Source organism: Mizuhopecten yessoensis, unplaced genomic scaffold, assembly GCF_002113885.1.
Source record: "Mizuhopecten yessoensis strain PY_sf001 unplaced genomic scaffold, ASM211388v2 scaffold716353, whole genome shotgun sequence".
Taxonomy (NCBI): domain Eukaryota; kingdom Metazoa; phylum Mollusca; class Bivalvia; order Pectinida; family Pectinidae; genus Mizuhopecten; species Mizuhopecten yessoensis.
Window position 1 is genome coordinate 1,159,393 of NW_018480074.1, and position 22,841 is coordinate 1,182,233.

Below are 22,841 nucleotides of genomic sequence, written 5' to 3' on the forward strand. Positions count from 1 at the left end.
CCCTGTGTTACTTTGTTGATATTTATAAACTATAACATGACCCCTGTATTACTTCGTTGATATTTATAAACTATAACATGACCCCTGTATTACTTTGTTGATATTTATAAACTATAACATGACCCCTGTGTTACTTTGTTGATATTTATAAACTATAACATGACGCCTGTATTATTTTGTTGATATTTATAAACTATAACATGACCCTGTGTTACTTTGTTGATATTTATAAACTATATCATTACCCCTGTGTTACTTTGTTGATATTTATAAACTATAACATGACCCCTGTATTACTTTTTTGATATTTATAAACTATAACATGACCCTGTGTTACTTTGTTGATATTTATAAACTATAACATGACCCCTGTATTACTATTTTGATATTTATAAACTATAACATGGCCCCCGTATTACTTTGTTGAAATTCATAAACTATAACATGACCCCTGTGCTACTTTTGTTTGAGTGTTTATTGCCAAGTATTTGGAAATGGAGATGCTTTTCTAAATAAGAATAAAGTTTCGAAAGAATGGTGTATTTAGATGATTTTCAAGGAACGTTTTCTCTAAAGAATATTTTGTTCTAAATTTATGGTCTTGTAATATTTGATTTAATATATCGATGTTTCTTTATTGTTATTGTTAAAGTAACTCAGATGTAAGGAATGTCATGGCCACTAAAATATGCTGGAGTTTTTCACATTAGAAAGTGATAAAAGTTTTGGTGATATAATGTTAATCGCTATATTAAGTGATATCCTGATTTAAGGGTGCTACTTTAAATTGTTGCCGAATGGAGACAGGGAAAGCTATTTATTTTTGAAGTTATTATTTCGATCCTGACTGAACGGAGTAAGGTTAACATTTTATTCTAATGTTGTCAGAAACAAAACAAAAAATTGCAAAAGAAAAAAATATAATATTTGTGACGGAAAGATAATGTAAAGCCAAAAAGTAAATAACGGGATGAGTGCGGGCACGTGTGATAATTTCATATCTAATAAATATCCTTAGTCTCAGAAATAAATAATTAGATCCAGAACTCCTTTTTTCTGATTCTAATCAGTCTGCTTGATGGAGATCCAGCTTGCCAGTACGGCGATAGGAACGGGGTATATTGTATGCATCCAATATGAGTTTTCGCACACCACCGATAAGACTTTGATATTTATTCGGAAGTTGATTCTACTGTGGCTGAATTATACCATGTCGTGGTTTTTTTTGTCTTTTTGCCATGAAAAAGAACGAGAATCAACCAACCGTAAATATCGCTGTATCATCTTTGCGGGCAAATAGACGAAACAACGTAAATACAAAATTACTAATTTTCGTCTTTTCTGGGAGGAAAGAGGAAACAACTAATTGGCAAATTGAGTCACTATATGATTGATATATTCTACTTCAGTCGGCTTAAAGATATAAAAAAAAAGATCGAACCAGCTTAATATTGAAAATGTTTTATTTGTTTAATTCAAAATTGATACTTAATATAAAGCATTCCATAAGTAAGTAAACAAATTTAACTCTACTAGTTTCATTAAATACCAATACATAATCTCCATATCTCCCCAAAGTAGGCATATTGAATAAGGATATTCTAGATGAAAGTATAGAATTCATGGTGAAAATCTAAGCTTTCCGAAATTTTGACTCAAAACTCTGCACCAAATATGCATATATCCAAAACCTAAACATTGATTACCACTGTTTACAATCCATCCCTTACTGCAAATTAAATAAGAACAGAACAGAGTTTTAAAGCACAGGAAAGAAACTGGTTACAAAATGAACACTTATAAGACAAAATTAGCCTGCAATACTTTATTGCCATGAGGAGATATCAGTTGCCGACTCTATTTAGGCGATACATATGGAATATTAAAACACATATTAATCGGACGTGACTCTACGTTGTAGAACGTCGGTTGACAACATGTTGAACAATTTTAACACAAACAAAAAGTGTTGTTCTTGAACTAAGAGCCACCGGGTACGCTTATACGTTCATCTTGCATAGGTGAAGGAGAGAGAAAACCTTATAACAAGAATCACGTTTATCGGAAATAATCTAATTAGTTATAATATGTCAATTTACTTCAAAAAAAAGAAGACATTAATTGATAAAATATCATTTCATTCACAATATTTTATTATCGATTCAATTGGAACTGGGCAACAGACAAAGCCTATACAAGCCCTCTCCCTTGATGTACATCTCAAACAATAACAGATAACAGACTTTGAATTACACGCATGCATGCATACACATACAAACATGTTCAAACATGCACACACACACACACACACACACGCACACACACACACACACACACACACACACACACACACATACACACGCGCGGGCGCATACATACATAACATTCAAAATCTGTTGCTTGGTTCTATATATCTCTGAACACAAACACGAATAGCAGAGTTAAGATCTTCACTAAGGTAACTACTTCCTTTAGTCAATATATATTAGCATTAAACATGAAATGTTCATAAAGGTTTAAGTCCAAATTTAAGTGTAAATTTAAATTGATGTCATGCTGTAAATGTGATGCAGATATTATATTTTGTCTTTGAGTCATGTATCTAGGGCAATGCAGAAAGAAGTTACTCACATCTTCATTATTATAACCACATATACTGGAGGGATTATCATTAAGATAGTCTCTAAAGAGATCAGAGTTCAGTTGACTTGCACGATTTCGAAGTTGACAAAAAATTATGTTTAAAGATCTAGTCCCTTCATATTTAAAAAAAAATTAAAAAAAAATAGTACATATATCTTCAGTATTTTGGGGTATGGCATGAAGAACAATTTGTTTTTTGAGTTCACAGATAGATCTTAAATTATAATAATTACATTCAGGTCTATTCCACCAATACATTATGCTAGGAAAGAAACTGTTTAAGTATTATTAGATTGACAAATTGGTGGTTCAAATTTACGTTGATGTCAGACATGATAGGTCAAATCTTCATCGCTAATTATGTAAGGTTCCATAATTTCAAACAGATAATTTGGACTAACATGGTTAATTATTTTTGTAAAACACTACTTGCTGCTGATCCTTTCTACGTTTCTTAAGAACGTCCCATCCAGATTTAGTACATCACATGATAATTTCTAGGAACTACCCTTGTTCTATTTGGTATAGCTAGCATCCACCCTTGACAACGGGAACTATACCTGAAGACGGGCACTATACCTTTATTTTTGGACGGCTGAGACTGCGGGAAAAGTAGCGTGACGCTAAGAGTTGTGCCCCCTCTCCTAGGGAGCGCTGTACATATTCTACTTTCACTTCATTGTTGTCATCTGCCAAAATGACTTCGAGATTCGGGACCGGGAATGCCGACTGCTTCGCAGAGGCTCAGTAATGCATAAAGACGAAGCAGGCGACACAATTTGCCGTCGCAGTCCTTAAAGACTTCCTACTGGAAACGGGAACCGTATTCAATCCAGTAAATTGAACGGTGCTTTGGCGGATTTCTATGCCAATATACGCAACAAAAAAAGGAGAGATCTACTCATTGCCATCAGGCAATGTTTGCGGTGGTATTTACAAGAACCATCATGTGGCAGAGATTTCGACATTCCATTGTTTGTGCACCTTCTTTCAAATTTAGTAATTGTACCGTTACAATTAACAACAACTCAGGAATCAAAACTTCAAATGTTACGTTCAAATTTCCAGCAGTTGTTACTTATTAAATATATTATCAATGAAGTTCCTCATGTTTGCCTTTTTATTGTCAATTGACAGTCATGTGATGTACTAAATCTATTATGACCCTTTCCCTCGACTCGGGCACTATACCACCCCAGACAACACTATAAGAGAACAGTTCCCTCGGGAAAGGGCCAGAATAGAATAATAGATGATTTCATGACTAGTACCTCTTCGGAGACCAGTAATAAAAACAATTCTAGCAGCATCTAGCTTGATAAATTCAGAAGATCTTATTCAGTCTGATCACAATTATTCCATACACCACTAGCATACTCAAGATTTGGACAAATATATCATTTCCAGATATATCCTACCAAGTTTGTGTTTGAGTGGTCTAAATATTTGCATCTTGTTACATTCGCGTTTCGTTCCAAACAGTAAAATTATTTTCGTTCCGTTCCGTTTAGGCCTTGTTTCATTCCGTTTTCATTTCGTTCTCGTTGCGTTTTCATTGCGTTTTCATTCCATTCCGTTTGTCAACTGAAACGCTGACACCCCTGTACATGTTTTATTAAATATGAAATTGATGCCATCAGATCACAAACCATGGCTGTTAATAACAATATCACCATCTTTATAGGTCAAAACGCAAGAAGACGCCATGGGTTTTACATAACAAAACACATGTTACATTTGTGATATTGTCTCTCTCTCTCTCTCTCTCTCTCTCTCTCTCTCTCTCTCTCTCTCTCTCTCTCTCTACCTGTCTTTCTCTGTCTCTTTGTCTCTCTCTCGTTCAGGACATCAATATACTTTGTAATTATATTATTTACCACGTACACATTGTGATCTCGTAAAGAACATAAACATACTTTACAATTATTTACTATACTTCAACAAAGTATAAATATACTACGTATTTAATGGTGGTAAGGGTTCAATATAGGCTTCTGAAGCTGAAATACAAACAAAAGCTTAATTTAATCAGTAATACATTTTTTCAATAATACATTTTCAGCTGGGAGGTTCAGGATAAAATGTTAATTTTAACATCTACCGAATTGTCCATCCTATTTTTTGTTAATGTTTATAATTATGATTTAGTATTTATCCATTTAATTGGTCAGTTCTAACAAGCAATTCTTCTTGATCACTTTGAAGATCGTTATACTATTTGATTCTGTATTTAAACTTTCGATCGATAATGTAATGATGGCATTCAACACTTGAATATTTGCAGAAAGTTAGAGGTTTTACATTGGTCGGGAAAACAGTTCATTTGATATTTTCTAATGCGGTTGAATATAGACAAAATATATATTGATTGGCAATATAAGCCCATACTTAGAACCATTAAAACTTACTTTCCATGGCAAGGTATACATAAATATACACAAAAAAAGTGTTTTATTCTACAACCTATTTAACCTGTACTATGCTCGTATACACCGTAATGAAAAATCAAATGTTACATTTGTGATATATTTTCTCTCAATTTTTGTTATCTCGTTCAGAACATTAACATACTTTTCAATTATGAACTACGTACTTAATGGTGGTAAGGGTTCAATATAGGCCGCTGAAGCTGAAATACAAACAAAAACTTACTTTAATCAGTGATACATTTTTTTTCAATAATACATTTACAGCTGGGAGGTTCTAGGAACACTTGCCGTTAATATCGTATTGTCTTACAGGTTTTTTTCGTTTAATAGAAGGAATATCTGTATCTTCCATAGTAAGTGATAATAATTAGAAGTTGAATTAATGAGTGAGTAGTAAACTATTTGATTATGTAAATTACGTTATTTTTAGCTGATTTAGCCAATGTTTAATGTAACTTTTGGCTAAATATGGAAATTACAAACTTCAATTCAAACACTCACTGGCCTTCCATAAAGTATGGACTTTACGTCAGTTTCGGTTAACGCAACTATTACAATATTCTCGATACATAGAGACTACGAAAAAGTGAACCGTGTTATAAAAAAATCAAAAAGGGGTTGGGGGCTCGTATGATACTATAAAGGAAATGAAAATTAATGATAGTGTAATTGAAGTCGTTGTGCATAACGAAAGAACAAAGACGATGTTCACTGTTCTGATTATTATTCTTATTATAACAAAATGTAGCTCTTGAAGTTCTTGTTTTCAAGGATGAATATGACTTTGTAGAGAATGTGAAATAAGGGTTATTTTCAGCAATATTAACTTTTTCTTTGCCGTTATATATTGTAAATGACTAAATAACATAAAAAGGTAAAGGAATGTAAAGGAAATTATTTAAGTATTAGCCTGGTTTCAAATCCATTCGTTGTCGAATAGAATACTGTTTATACTAAAAAAGTACGTGTTATGCTAGATAAAATTCTGTTTATACTAAGTAAAAGTATCGTTGATACGAAATAAAACACTACCAAATAAAGCAACGTTTAAATTCAATAGAGTATTGAGTTTTATACTTAATAGAATACTTTTCAATTAAAATATAATACTGTTTATTCTAAAAACATAATTTTATTCTTAACAAAATTCTATACATACTTATATCCAAGTTTTTTTAATTTATACCCAAACAAAATACATATTAAATGTGTTGAAATACTGAATAGCATGCTAATTTTACAATATGAAAAGCAATTGTTGCGTTTAGATAGAATTACAAATCTTTTACATATCGTCAATCCCGAAGGGAATCAGATAATGTGATACTAACTCCCATAGGTTATGTTTTGTTCTTATTTAAAATATAACATATATAAATAAAGCTAAATATAGCAGAGATCTGTACAGCTCAACATCCCAATAAACTCAAGCAATCACACATCCCATCCCTGACCCACATAAAGTAGCACAAAGAGTGTAGATGTGCATCATTCGTACTTTCAACGAATATTAGTTTAATCATCTCTATTGAATTGAAGTTTAAGCTGTGAATGTTCCAATCAATCAGAGGCTACATCAGCCAATTTGATTCCCGAATCTTTAAATATGTCATTTAATCCATCTTTCCCATAAAGTAGGACAACATCGAAAGGAAAGTTATAAGCTTAACTATTGCAGCAAATCAGGGGCTATGGTAGCCATCTTGGCATTCGAATTATGAAAAACCTTCCAATCAATAATCTTAAGATCATATGTTTGAATTCGTCAATAGTTTCTCGTAACAAACTGGTTGAAACAGTCGAATTAAGTAGTTGTTTGTTCACACTTACAGGCAGGATCTTCGTATGTAAAACCTTCGCAATTGTCTTCGTTGGGAGGCGGGTGAGCTAGATTGGGAAAATATGTGGAAATGTACAGTGAAAAGTTAAACACAAAACTATGTGTTTGAAATAGTCTTTGCAGTAATAAAAGATGGAAGAACACGAAACACATATTTAACTTATCTGATCTGATATTAGTATCGTCAGCGCAGTCCATAATTTTAGTAATACATATTATAATAGAATAGTATTAATACAATTTTTAAACCACTGTCGATGCATGTATGGTATATACAAACGTGTGGAAATTAGTATGAATATATTTTACCCGGGTATATATATGATTTATATATACGGTGTGTGTATACATATCATTAACGAGTGCTGTCAACTGTTTGTATACACGTGTGTTGTCCCGTTTGGTAAACAGTGTATGTGACGTCATCAGTTTGGAATGTATGTACCTGTGTTGTTATGGTCTGTTTCAATATTCTGACTGAATTGTACTTACGACGTAGACCTTGGACCTGCCCCTTGCACGAATAAAGCACCCTATATGTCCGCCACTATATTCCGGCTACTGGGTAAATACTTACTGCCCAGTGGTCATTCTTACAATCAAACTCGATTCTATAGGGGCTTAGAGAGACATTGCCGCAGCATTGATTAACGACCCATTCTAGGAACATCATACCCGGAATGTGTTGCGGTATTAATGTAACAACTATCGTGTGATTGTACTATTAAGTTATTTGAATTAATATATATATATATATAGAAAAAATAAAATTAACGACCGACTAAAAAACTAGCTGCTTTCACCCTTCACAGGGCTCTTCAGGTTTTTCAGGTTTTGCATATATATATGCAAAGACGGAATATTTAGTAGTTAAAGAGTTTTCTAGAGGGATTCTTCTCCGACTTTGGTTATCTTTTGGCGGGTCGTCGTTGTGATTCATTAGGCGACTAGTCGTCTTTGTGCAATTTCGCTATAGAGCAGAGCCAGCGAGCGTTCTGATATTTGGACTATCAGCGTTCCTTGTCCGCGATGCTCTCAGCTTAATTGCTGCCTTCGGCTGTCTTTAGCCGAGGGGACTATTGGTTTTATATAATAGCTATATTTTCAATTATAGTATATCAGTTCTATCTTCTTGTAATATGATGTATATGTACATGTAACTGTTCTGTTTCACTGTGTCTTGATAAACGGGCGGATCGCTTCGAAAATTTGACAACCTTAACTTGTCCACACTGTTGGAATTACTTCTTTGCCCAAAATATATATATATATATCTTATACAAGTCGATCCGCAAGTAGATATATTGTTGATATATTGTTGAACAAAAGACTCGTTGTTGAGATTTGTTCAAATAAACAGTCTGAAGAATCTCCTTGTCGGTGTTGGTGATGTAGCTACATATATACTGTATTAACCTCAAGTACTGATAGATTCATTGGTTAAAAATCTAAGTATGTATTAACCTTGATTACTGATTATCACATATGTAGTAACATTGAGTATCTATTGTTAAACCTGTAATAGCGTGTAGTATTGATACTTATACATGAACTAACACGGTTTACTATTATCACATATGTAGAAACATTGAGTATCTATTGTTAAACCTGTAATAGCGTGTAGTATTGATACTTATACATGAACTAACACGGTTTACTATTATCACATATGTAGAAACATTGAGTATCTATTGTTAAACCTGTAATAGCGTGTAGTATTGATACTTATACATGAACTAACACGGTTTACTATTATCACATATGTAGTAACATTGAGTATCTATTGTTAAACCTGTAATAGCGTGTAGTATTGATACTTATACATGAACTTACACGGTTTACTATTATCACATATGTAGTAACATTGAGTATTTATTGTTAAACCTGTAATAACGTGTAGTATTGATACTTATACATGAACTTACACGGTTTACTATTATCACATATGTAGTAACATTGAGTATTTATTGTTAAACCTGTAATAACGTGTAGTATTGATACTTATACATGAACTTACACGGTTTACTATTATCACATATGTAGTAACATTGAGTATTTATTGTTAAGCCTGTAATAACGTGTAGTACTGATAACATACATGAACTAACACGGTTTACTATTATCACATATGTAGTAACATTGAGTATCTATTGTTAAACCTGTAATAACGTGTAGTATTGATACTTATACATGAACTTACACGGTTTACTATTATCACATATGTAGTAACATTGAGTATTTATTGTTAAACCTGTAATAACGTGTAGTATTGATACTTATACATGAACTTACACGGTTTACTATTATCACATATGTAGTAACATTGAGTATTTATTGTTAAACCTGTAATAACGTGTAGTATTGATACTTATACATGAACTTACACGGTTTACTATTATCACATATGTAGTAACATTGAGTATTTATTGTTAAACCTGTAATAACGTGTAGTATTGATACTTATACATGAACTTACACGGTTTACTATTATCACATATGTAGTAACATTGAGTATTTATTGTTAAACCTGTAATAACGTGTAGTATTGATACTTATACATGAACTTACACGGTTTACTATTATCACATATGTAGTAACATTGAGTATTTATTGTTAAGCCTGTAATAACGTGTAGTATTGATACTTATACATGAACTTACACGGTTTACTATTTTCACACGTGTAGTAACATTGAGTATCTATTGTTAAACCTCTAATAACGTGTAGTATTGATACATTATACATGAACTAACACGGTTTACTATTATCACATATGTAGGAACATTGATAATTGATTTTATACATGTAGGTCACTTGATCACTGATCACTCGTATATAAGTGGCATCCTTAATTACTGATAACATACATGTACAAAATTGATTACTTGTTATTACAAATAGAGTAATAATGATTTATTTTACCTGATAGTTGGTCATATTTATGTGTTGGCTCCCTTTGCCCCTGATCAAGATCGGTATAATCTTGAAAACAAAATATTGAAAAATTAAACAAAGGAAACTGTTCAGCAATTAATACTTATTTAATGTTGTCATTTGGATAATAAATACTTATTCATCTTGTAATTTGACGAATAAGTTTGGAGTGAAGTGTCAATAAGTGTTTGTTTTTCATTACCAGGTAATTTTAAAAGTTTTAAATCGATATATGCAGGATACTGTAAAATCAAATATTTTCATTGAGCCCAAATTTCAAGCTTTCCTGACTAAACACCATTTCGTGGGTACTTGAATTCGTGAATTAAAATCACCCTTAATCCCACTTAATCACAATCTACATGTAGTTCAAAGGTCGTCTGAAAGCGGTTCACAAATTATTATCCGTGGTTATAGGGCATTTTCAACCAGCCAATATATTTCTCAATTTCCTGGGGGAGCATACAGCTTGTGCTGCTATTTCGGCGCTCACAGCTAGCATTCAACAATTCCAGCGCTGCCCAGCCATGTACTCATTTACAGCTGAGTAGACTGGAACAAGTGGAGTAAAGTAGCTTGTTCAAAGAAACGACACAGTTCCGTGACTTGACTTTACTCCGCTTGCTCCAGTCTTCTCAGGTGTAAATGAGTCGACCTACGAACTAGGTTGTGATAAAGCGGTATATAAGAACCTCGAGTTATTATTATTATTATTTAGTATCATATGGTATTTACGTGCGTATTGCCTTTTAACAAGAAGTCATTAAAATCATTTCACCACTTTGTAAACTATTAAATACATGTATACATTTAAAGATAAATTAATAAACTTAACATCTACCGCATTATCCATCCTTAACAAGCAATTCTTTGTGATTACATTAAAATTCGTTATAATATTTGTTGCTGTAACTGTAACTTTCGATCGATTACGTAATTATTGCATTCAACACTTGAATATTTGTAGCAGGTTAGAGGCTTTGCATTTGTAGGGAAAATCCATCTTTTGACATATTATGCGGTTACATATATCCTTATCGAATACGCTTATTCCGTATGTACAAATTGAAAAAAAAATACATACTCTGATCTTGTATGTTTAAGTTCTCCCGTTCTGCCAGTGACAATAATACTTTTTGAAAGGTATCCATCGTCGTCTTATTTTTCCTGAAAGAGTTTAAAAAAAACAGCAATTCACAAGAACAATTAAAAAACATAACTTCGCCCTTCAAATATAATTATTACGTAAGGGTAAAAAAAAAACGATAATAAACTGCAGCGAAAATACTGTTTACCGTGAAATCTCGCCAGTTAAATATATGACATGCTCTGTGCAAATATTGAGTCACCAAGAGTTAATTTCGCCCTACACAGACACTTAACACTTTCACAACTGAAATTTTAACATTGTGTTGTTTCCTAATGTTTGGGAACATTTGAGAAACAAATCCAAACTGCACTAACATTATACGTTGTTCAGAAGTGAGCGGAAAGAGATTAGAACAGATTATAAGACAGGAAATGTACAAGTTGAGAATGAGAGAAAAGGGGTAAAGACTTAGAGAAAAGGAAAGAAAAAAAGGTGGGAAAGGGCACAGAAATGAAACAATGTATAGATGGTGGAATAATGAAGGAGATTTAGTATAGAAACCAAAAATGAACCAATGATATCAATGAATAGCCTGATATATATTTGCTTAACCAGTGCATATGCAATAAGGAGTAGTCTCCCTTTAACATGTCTTCCAATTTACGATAAACCTCAACGAAAACAGGGTCCGTATTCATGAAACCGTTCTCATGCTCAAGCAATGACTCTGTGCTGAAACCAACATTTTTTGTAACTCACTTAAATCATGTTAAACGATTAAAAAGTCAATGTTAAAATTGAAATTCTAAATCATTGACAAAATATTTTTTTTATTAATTTATCAATGGAACAAGAAATTAGGCTTAAGCACAAAATCCAGGTTTGAGCATGAGAACGGTTTCATGAATATTGGCCTAGTTCACCTTTACCTACATAAATATGAGAATAGAATGTTTCCTTGATCAAGGTCTTAAGTGGGTGTATTTATTATTATGTAGCGACGTTTGCAAGCATCTTGATTTATAAATATATTATTTATCAATCAAACTATGATATTATCTACGCTAATACTGATATTATTTGGATTAGATAAATTGATGATAAACGCTTTTCTTATCAATAAGAAATTGTTTCAACTGAATAATGTATAAAAAAATGTTTTCAGTGGATTTTATTTTATAGTTTTCCTACATGATATTATTAACCAGCTAATTTGACAGTAAAAAAAATATATTAAGGTGACCAACATACCAAGTGAGGAAAACCATAGCTGCCACGATGACCAGAACTAACACGTACAGCAAACAGATGGCTGCAAACAACCCTCCATTAACACTAGGCATTTCTCCTGCAAACAGGAACCGTTTATTTGATGTATTTTACAACAAGAATATAAATGGCACAGCAAAGCAACATGATCGTGACAAAAGCAAAATAAGCACCATCCATCCCCATTCCCTTGATGCAGTCCTCTTATCAAGTGTCTTCTACAGCTTAAAGATATCGATATAGTTTTTTGAGTGCATTGTAAGGGAATTTTCCAACGATCAAATTATAGTTCAATGTTAACCGATCAATCTTGAATCCTGCGTATAATTCTTTGTTTTTGTTTTTAAATTATAAACTTCTGGAATACCTTGATAAATTTGCAATCATTCACTTGTTATGTATCATGTTTGGGGACATAACCTTCAAAATATGGCCAAAAGATCTCCATCATTGACGTTGGAGAAGTCATGGATAGTTTTGACCAATATCTATCCTATATATTCATACATCTACCGTAAGATTTGAAATGGTTTTATTGGTAAATGGCGTTAAAACAGTTCAATGACGATCACATCCGGCCAAAGAACGACCTATATATTACTATCTTGATTTTAACATTATTAACATCGCTTTACCTTTCTGGCTGCCTGCTTGTGCGTCACCAGGTCCTTCTGTTTTACACGAACAGGAATCACCCTTTTCTCCTTTCTGTCCATCTTGCCCACGCATTCCATAACTACCTTTGTCTCCTTGTTTCCATAAAAAGCAACAGCTGTTAATTTGCTTTCATCTTCATTTCAGTTAAATAACAAATAACTTCTTGTTATATATGTAGAAACGTATATATAATATCGCACGAAGAATATTTCTACGTGTAAATGACGTTAAAAGGTATGGGGACATCTGCCCGAGCACGATGGATTTCTCCGGGTACTCCGATTTCCTTCCACATTAAGATCCCTGTGTGCTATCCTCCAGGCCAACATATATCAGTTTCTATTAGTTGATATAACTTGTTTCATATTCATTGTAAAATAAATGAAGTATATGTTTTATAGAAATATCAATTATTTTCTAACAGAGGAAGGTTACACTTTTCTTTTCTTATGATTCTTACCTTTTTCTCCTGAAACCCCTGGAAAGCCTATTATAACAGAGAAAAATAAAAGTATCAAGAAATGTCTCGAGAACATTAAAAGAGATATATTTTTCATTTTCTGATTGATGATTGGAAACACAGGTTCATGCGAATATGAAACTGTCATTTCTGTTTAAGTTTATATCTTTATTGGTATAAATATTCATGATTATTTAGACAAATTAAATTCTGTCGATGCATCAATTAGGTTTTTTGTGTGTGTTTTTTTTTATTGATCAAGATTCAAGAATATTGATTGATAAGAGACGACAATTTTAAATTTGTGTTGATAACAACAAATAGTCTTTTTTACAACGGAAAGGTGGATCTACAATAATCGCTAGAAATACAAAGAAATGTATTATGATGACAGGAGTCAAACAAAGTAAACATTTCTACTGCACCATAAGGCAATTTCGTCAATATAGAACTCATAGGTATAATTTTCTGTTTTGGCCAGGCTCAACTGGTGTTATCCCCTCTGAGCAAAATATATATTTCTCTTTTTTTGACAGTATTTTTTTTTTTTTCGTAGGATGGTTCATCAAAACTTAATTTATAAGACTGAACACTGATGGTAGATATAAAAGTATCAGCCTGAAATTTGCATACGCTTTGCTTAACTTTGCCCTTATCTTCTAATAATGATGTCACAAAATAATGTTTCTTTCGCTTAAAATTTGCATAACCACGCCCACATGTACTGTTGTCGACGTCGTGAAAACTTTAAATGATAACTCAAGTTTGCACAATGGAACAATACAATGGTTACTGAGTGAAATGTCAAAGAATAGGTTGGTTTGAATGGCGGACGGAAATACTGACGGACATGGTGCAATCCAATTAAAACGATTATATGAATCAAAGAAAAATGAACAAGGATAGTTGAAACGTCATTGGCGATGGAGAAGCCTAGAAGTTAGCTATTCGTCACATCAGAAAAGTATGTAACTTATAGCGAAGTGATTCGCTGGCGTAAGTAACAGGAGTAAGAGATCATTAATATGACAAGGTCTTTACTTTATGTATGAACGTCAGTATTTAGCGCTGTATGTAGCAGAAATTTACATATATTCAGAATTTTTTATGACCTCAACATGTGATAAGAAAGCAAACGAAGAAAGTGTGAAAGTACAACATTCACTCCAATGCATATAGAAACAGCTTGCTTAAAATGAACAGTACGAAGGTATTCTTTATTCTAAACATTTTGCTATGATAAAACAAATGGATTGGCTAATACATTTTCCCCACAATCTGATCGCTAGGGGACGCACTTTCAATAAGACTGCATAATTATGATTAAGCTGTTAAAGTTTGGGACACCAGAATAATAGCAATTTCGGGATATCATTGCTGACATTCTGTGATGCGCTATTAAAAGTCTATTCCTCCTGTGGTATACTTGATTTTTTTTAAATAAAGAATAAATATCAAAGCATGTTTACCTTTATACCCTGGGGTCCTCTTAGAAATTTTAAAATATGAAGCAGTTCAAAACTTTTGAACCTCAATAATATTAAAACTACATTTCTGAATTTCTCTTCATATTATAAGAAATCTTTGATGAGTTTTCTAAGATATTGAGAATAGCGATGAATAAATCAGAATCAAAACGCCATGAATTAATAGTTTTATGGGGATATTATATGATCGAATTCGATATAAAGACACTTCACTTGAAAGGAAACGAGGCTATTGGTAACGTTAACCCATGCAATTTCTCGATCCATTGAGTAATGTTTTACGCCAGGTAGCTTGTCCGTGTAACATTTATTCTAATAGAGCAAAGTGCGTACCTAACCAGTCGGCTTTTCGTGTATCCATGAGCTACTATCAAGCAGACTATGTCTGGCCCCTCGTTGTTACAAATCACTGTCTCAATTTAAATATTCGAACGATTTGTGTTGTTGTTTTTATTTTGAGGAATTCCCATCAACATTTCACAAACGTGGAAACTTTTCTCTTTCTCCCATTACCATCATTAGTGGCCTCACGCTAGTGGGTATCACCATTGACGTCGTCTTATTGTCAATGGTTTGATTATGACGTCATGTAACACTTCTATGCGACGTCATCTTCCATTGTGACGTAATGTTTCATCTCAATTGTTTCCCTATCGGCAACAGACATGGAATATTTTCCAGTGGAAACGTGTGGTTTTCAAGATCAAGTAAGGACTTTATGGGAGCAAAAGGTCCCAAAGCTCACGATGGCTAGTCATCATGTCTGTCTAACTCTCATAAGCTAACTTTGAAATCGTAAACGACACGCGGTAAGCACGAGTTAAAACTAACATGATAACCAACCATCATTCGTTGGGGAACGTCTATGTCATCAACAAGTTTAAGTTAAATACCATGCAAAGGTAATATTTTCTCAGTCAGTAACAAATATAAGGAACCGATCATATAAATGAATATTTCTCAGCTGTAATTAAGTATAAGCTATAATTCTTGACAGTACTCCTCAGTCACTAACAAGTACAGTTAATATGGTATGAAATATCATAAACAAAAGTCTTACTAAGTCTTACCATGGGGTCCTTCTCCACCAGCGTTACCTATAACGGTAAAAAAGATACATATATCAAGACTTTTGTGTCTCGAAGAGAGTCTTTTATTTATTTATGTGCTGTTAAAAGACCATAATTCGAACTTTGAATCGATGAAACTAGGACAAATTACCCAACAACGGAAAGAGTTCCATGAGGATCCTTAAAAACGCACGAAGTGAATAAGACCAGGTGTTCTGCGTCAGTAGAGAGGAGACGACACAGACCTCAGAGGAAGAACGTACGGTGAAAGAAAGGTGATTAGTGAATTTATCTAATAGACAATTAGCATCACATGAGAGAACATCATTACAACGAGGGCTTGACTTTTCTATTTGTCCCGATAAGTTCCCGGTCCGAGACTTTATCACCAGCACGGAGGTTGTATGTAAACATCTTGGCATGATACAAGGGAGCGGTGGAAATTTGCGCTGAGTCTACCAGACTTATCATGTCCAGTAAACCACCCAAGTCTAATATTACTAAAGAGGAGACAGGGGCTACATCAGAACTGTCCAAGAATAAATAAATCACTATCCTGCCAGCTGACAAAGGGACGTGTATTGTGGTACTTAAAAGCGCTGACTATGAATGTAAAGCCCAATTGCTACTACTGGACACAGAAACCTATGAGAAACTTAAGAAAAGCCCCACCTCCTGATTCAAGACCAAACTGGTGGAAGTTTTAAAGACAGTCAGAAATGATCATGGCATTACTCAACAATAGTACAGACAATTCTATCCGACTACTGAAGTTCCACCCATTTTATGGACTATCAAAGATCCACAAAACTGGTGCCCCTCTCAGGCCGATCGTATCTAGTATCTGTTCCATTACGTACGCTACATCCAAAATGTTGGAGAACATTATCGGACCACTGATCGGAAAGAATGTACACCACTTAAAGAACTCTAAGGAATTTTTAGACAAACTCAAGGAGATGAACGTCCTTGACACGGAGGAGATGGTCTCATATGATGTGACTGCCAGGTTTACCTGTACATCTGTCGTAGAAACGGTGGATATGATTCACCGTAGACTTCTGGATGACCTAGTATTTATTGATCGAACCAAACTCACGCCACAATATAGAGCAGATCTCATTAAAGTATGTTTAACCACCACAATCTTTACTTTCCGAGAATTATTTTACCAGCAAAAAAGGGGAGCAGCGATGGGATCACCAGTGTCACCGATTATTGCTAACATATTCATGGAGCACTTCGAAGAACAGGCCATGACCATTGCCCCCACTCAACCAACTACGTGGTTCAGATATGTGGATGACACATTTGTGATACAACTGAGAGATCAGTTGGACAATTTCACTGAGTTGATCAACAACATACATCCACAAATAAAGTTCACCATTGAAAGAGAGAAAGACTCCAAACTATACCTATGCCTGATACCCAGTTCAGTAGGAATGATGACGGTACCATCTCTACGTCAGTCTATCGGAAACCTACACTCATCCACCAATACCTCCAGTTTGACTCGCATCATCCGCTGCAACACAAACTAGGTTTGATAAGAATGCTTCAGCACAGAGTCGACACCATCATAACGGAGGATATAGACACCGCATTGGAACATCAGCGAATATAGTAATCTCTTAAGATCTGTCGATATGAGGAGTGGACCTTTCAGACTGTTAAGCGTTCTAACACCACCAGACCTACCACCAGTCTCAGAGACAGGCCCGAGTTACCAATCCATACCTACAGCGCATCTCTGAAGGTCTGAGGAGGATTTACAACCGGGGTAGTTATACACTTTTAACCCCAGAACTCACTCAGATCTAGACTGGTAGCCCCAAAAGATAAAAAAAAAATAAAAAAAATAAAAAAAATAATAGACGACTGGTGTTATCTACAAAATCGCTTGCACAGTATATGCAGCTTCTTACATCGGTGAGTCGGAACGTGTCCCTGGAGCACGACTCATGGAACAAATGAAGGACAGCACGGGTAATTCCGCAATTGCGGAATACGCCAAAAATACCGGGCACAAGATCGAATGGGAAGGGGTAGATACTGGATAGGGAGACTGAATAGTTCAGGGGAGGAGTCAGGGAGGCCATACATATCCGCGCCACCAAAGATGCCCTCAACATGGACCAGGGACGACACCAGCTGCAGACTATCTATGGTGCGCTATTAAAACAGGTAACCAATAGCGCGCCGTATTTATGTTCTGAAGTGTAATAAAGTCCCAGCGTAGTCAGGACGAAAGCTCTTCGGTAAGCTTAAGTAATAGTTGTGGGAAATAGTTCAACCCATTTCATCATATAAAATAACATTCTTCTCTCACTAACATTTATCTCTTACTTACAAATATAAGTTATATATCATATAAAGATAGCATGTTCTCGGTCACTTAAAAGCATTGGTTATCGATTATTAAAGATAACATCAATTTTATTTTTCATGATATACCATTGCTCGGTTGTCTACAGTACAGTAAATACATGTATTGTATGAAATAAAAAAGATTAGTCTTACCTTTGGGTCCTTGAAGACCAGCTTCACCTATAATAATAATAGAAAGGGGGAAAAAATCATGACTTTGGTGTCTCGAGAAAACGTTTTACATATAAAGTTTTCTTTATATATTTTGATTTTATTTATCATTACTTTGAAAAGAAAGTTTTGAAAATGGAAATTAGGACAAAACGAACGCATTTAGTATAGACGTTAATAGTAACTAGAAGAGTTTATCAATACACTCCGGTTATATTACTTTCACTTGATAAATCTCTCATTGAAATTATCCAACGACAATTAAACATTAGACTACAACTATCGTCTGCTCATAAAGAATATACAAACGAGTTTCATTTTGTGAACGATAAACACGTCTAGACTGACAAAAGATGTTTTTTAATATTTGCTCACAATTAATATTGCAGCAATAAGTTATTTGACGTGCCAGTTTATTTCTGCGGGTATTTTTATCGATTGTATTTATAATGGAAATAACTGATGTTCATCGTCTGTTATGACAAAAGCAGACATGTGTTGTGCCATAAGTGGACGCATGTTATGGCAGCCTTAATAATAGCATGATACGACGAAAAAAAGTAGAAGTATGTAATGAGAAAAATAGCAGACTTTTTATGACAGGAATAGTAAACGTATGTCATGACAGAAATAGTAAATGAATGTTAATACAGAGATAATAGACGTGTGTTTTCAAGGAAATAGTAGACGTATGTTATTACAGAGATAATGGAATAGTGTTTTAAAGGAAATAGTAGACGTATGCTCTAACAGAAATAGACATATGTTATGACAGAGATAGTAGAGGAATGTTCTAACAGAAATAATAGATGTATGTTATGATAGAAATAGTAGACTTTTGATAAGACAGAAATAATACAGGTATGTTATGACACAAATAGTAGACGTGTGTTAAAACAGAGATATTAGTCGTATGTTATGACAGAAATAGCAGTTGTGGGCGTATTTTATCGGGAATATGCAGGTTATAACGAAAGCGATAAGCATAGATTTGAGCATGGATTTGTCCGTCTGATACTCCCGTACCTTTTGGGCCTGTAAAATAGAACGCGATTAAATATCAGTCAATGAAATGCCTAGAAGGTTACCATTTGTTTCAGTTTTAAGACCGAAACACATAATAGATAAAACAAATTTACTTTTTAATGTTGCTATATCACGGAAAATGGCCTTAATAGGTTTTGTCTTATAGAGTCGGAAAATTACTGCCAACGGTATGTACTCTGCTCATTGTTATGTGTATGACTTACCATATGCTATCTTGGAACAATCGTCGTCAGGACAGCACACCTCACTATCAGTGATAAAATTATAGCATTAACAGGATGGAAGAAATATATTCTAACTTTAATGTTTCCGGTATGTTTATTATAAATTTTATCAGACTATATATGCAATGTAGATAAAAAAAAAAATATCCGCTGCATAATGTATATCAACATAAAATTGTAAAAACTGAGTGATACAGAGCCCCTGCATATTAATGAGTGGATATTGAAGAGATAAAAATATGTCTGTTACACATATTGCACAATTTGGGTTCTTATGTTTCGTTTTCCTCTTTTCTATAGTTTTTTTCCCCTCGGAAATTTATTTCCAAATAATGGATGTATGAATTAATTACTAGCGTTGTTTATACGTTACCTGACACTGCAGGCCGCCTGTGCCCTGAAATTTATCAAATACTTGTGGTCAAATGAATGATACATGAAAGTCAAATTTCTCCTAAAATAATATATTGATTACGTCATGTATAAAATTGCAGAATCAGTTCTTGTTAGAGTTTAAAATACAAGATTTGTGATCATGCATTGCCATGCATCTCCCAGCAAAAATGTTGAAAATAAGAACAGCCTTCAATATTTGTTATCTAACTTTCTGTTATAAGCACTGGTTATTCAACAGATGTTGAACATTTTGATTTAAAAACAATAAGTGAAGATTAATTGTCTATTAAAAATCGTCATTTGTACTGAACAATAAGTTGAAACATGAACAATAAAAGGATATGGAGAATTATAGAGTTTATAAAATAACTTGACATCGACGTTCAGTTTAAATCAAAAGTACTGAAATGAAACCAGTTTTAAGTCAAGCAAATCATACCAGCATCAGGTTTCAGCTAAACTAAGTAACAGTAGTCAGTTTCAACCACACAAAAACGTCAAACCAACAGTGTAAAGTTTATAGCTATAACAGCACTGAAATAAGATCAGGTTTTTTAAAGTGTCTTTTAGCTACTCGAAAGAAAGGTTAATTGAATAGAGACTAAAAATTCATAAAGGTTTAAAAATTAAAAAATTAAAATAAGATTAATAAATTGTCCCTATGAAACAATCCTTCATAAATACATTTAAAAATGATTATCACTAATGAAATATGCTGATATCATTGTTTATCCCCGGTTAGCTTATAGCCGAAGGCTAATTATGGTAAAGTGCACCTAGAAGACGTGAGGTCAAGTGAAGTTATAGGGGGAATGTGAATAAAGGTAGTAGGAAAATCGGTATATGTTTTCACTATCTTTATTCATATCTTTCTGACTAAATGTCCACGAGTTCATTACTCATGTTGAAGTGCACGCTACTTATATACTTTCACAACTTTACTAATAGTCTGAAATATCCAGAAGTGAAATGGTCAGTAATCAATCAGAACAGTTATAGCTTTTAACTATTGATTTGCTTGGTAAACGAGCGGATTGCAAATATTTAATTGATATTTCACTAACACAACCATGCTAGTAAAACGTAGCGAGTTTCGGTTTCCCAATATATATTGCTGAACGATGTTTCCTGAATAGGAAAGAGGTCATGACAGATTTGAGTGATAAAGCCATGAAATCCTGTATTATAATTACATCGATAGTTGACTTTACCTTTGTAAAAATGAAGCTAGAATTCCAAAAGAAAAAAACGCAGGTTAGGTAACTACTTTCGTCACACTCCCTTAATTTACAATGTTTTGAACAGTACAATACATCTGAAGCAATAAATTAAACCTACCAACATACCTATGTCCTATCATAAAAGGTGTTTTACCTTTAAACGATGTTCATAAGGTACGACCAACGTGTGTAACAAGACATGTGTGTGTGTAAAACGAAGTAGTCCTTCAAGTTAGGATGAATTTTATCACAATATGTGAATCACATATATTACGATGGCCGATAGCATACATATATAATATTATGTGTGACGGTTACTGCTACCATCGAAAGACCCAAAGTTGACTATACTTACCGCACATCACATTGCTGTAACACTATTGCCAAGGTGATCACTTCTAACACTCTACATAACATAATGCAAGTCCAGGTAATGTATCCCAGAGGTGAATAAGGAGAACCACCGTACGGATTTACTCAGCATAACATATGTGTATCTGTTTTTTAAAGAGTTACCCGGAAGTAAACTAGTATGTGTGTTTCAGGACACACGCTAGCGTTCACTCCTTCGATACGACACTATGAAACGATGCATGACCACACTGTTCAAACGGTAATACCTGGACAAAACTCACACAACCTTCCACGTACAGATTTTCTTTTTTGTGTTAACATCACAGTGATACCCCATTTGTTACTGGCAGACCTCTTATTACATTGTCACGACTGATTTTAAAGGACGCAAAGGTGACAAAGCTTCACTGTATTGCCAAGTTCAGGTATGTTTATAATTTTAGGATCCCCGTACCACTGTCAATAACTGTTATGTAGTGTTGAAACGGCATGATATAGCTTTGATAAATCAGTTCTGAAAAGAAAACCATACCTTGGGGGACTCTTATAAGAAATAATAAAAACGAAAAAAACTAAATATAATCAACAAGAGGTGTTCTGAGTGTAAAAATAACCCTAAGGGGCTAGATCTGGATTCAAACCCTCGACTTCAGATTGATATATTATCGCTCTATCCGGCTGAAAAACCTTGTCAACAAAAGTGTCCTGTCCAATCTGTGCTACTATTATATCCGTATGGAAGAAAGGGCGGTTACTGTATTTAGGGTAAAACCACAGTGCAGACATCGTTGCGCGATTCTTTTCATGTCAATTTAAGAATCAAACTATTCTAGTTATATAATCCTCACGGTAACGCGTACAGAGCCTTCGATTTCGTGATGTCAAAATCAAGGGGTACATAGAACGTACGAAAGTGTATCCCATGGAATTCAGTTAGAAACTAAGAAAGCCACAATTGGAGTCACAGACTAAGATTCCTGCAATGAGAGCCACACACTCTACTAGGACACATGGAGGGAGATATTACTAATGTATGGTCTTGGCTAGAAGCTGAAGTGATGAATAAGAAACATTATAATATAAATGGTGTACTAGAAAAAAAGTTCCCTGTTCATGATTGTCTTTTATACGTGTATATGTGTCGTTTATGTATCAAAAGCATTTTGTAACATATCGTATT

General features: G+C 33.9%; 1 protein-coding gene across 2 annotated transcripts; it reads right to left on the reverse strand.

Moving 5' to 3' along the window:
- Positions 1-1,458: 1,458 nt before the first annotated feature.
- On the reverse strand, positions 1,459-21,818 carry LOC110443607. Of its 2 annotated transcripts, XM_021487915.1 has the most exons (14): positions 21,663-21,818; positions 20,065-20,088; positions 19,671-19,714; positions 19,447-19,455; positions 18,403-18,429; positions 15,880-15,906; positions 13,323-13,349; positions 12,841-12,954; positions 12,188-12,284; positions 10,931-11,013; positions 9,835-9,894; positions 6,903-6,959; positions 5,237-5,272; positions 1,459-4,643 (listed from the first exon to the last, which is right to left on the reverse strand). In XM_021487915.1, exons 1-14 carry the CDS (start codon positions 21,722-21,724, stop codon positions 4,600-4,602), a joined length of 711 nt encoding a protein of 236 aa, XP_021343590.1. In that variant the 5' UTR covers positions 21,725-21,818; the 3' UTR covers positions 1,459-4,599. The 2 variants fall into 2 exon arrangements, with proteins under 2 accessions (XP_021343590.1, XP_021343591.1); XM_021487916.1 differs by lacking the exon at positions 19,447-19,455.
- Positions 21,819-22,841: the final 1,023 nt, after the last annotated feature.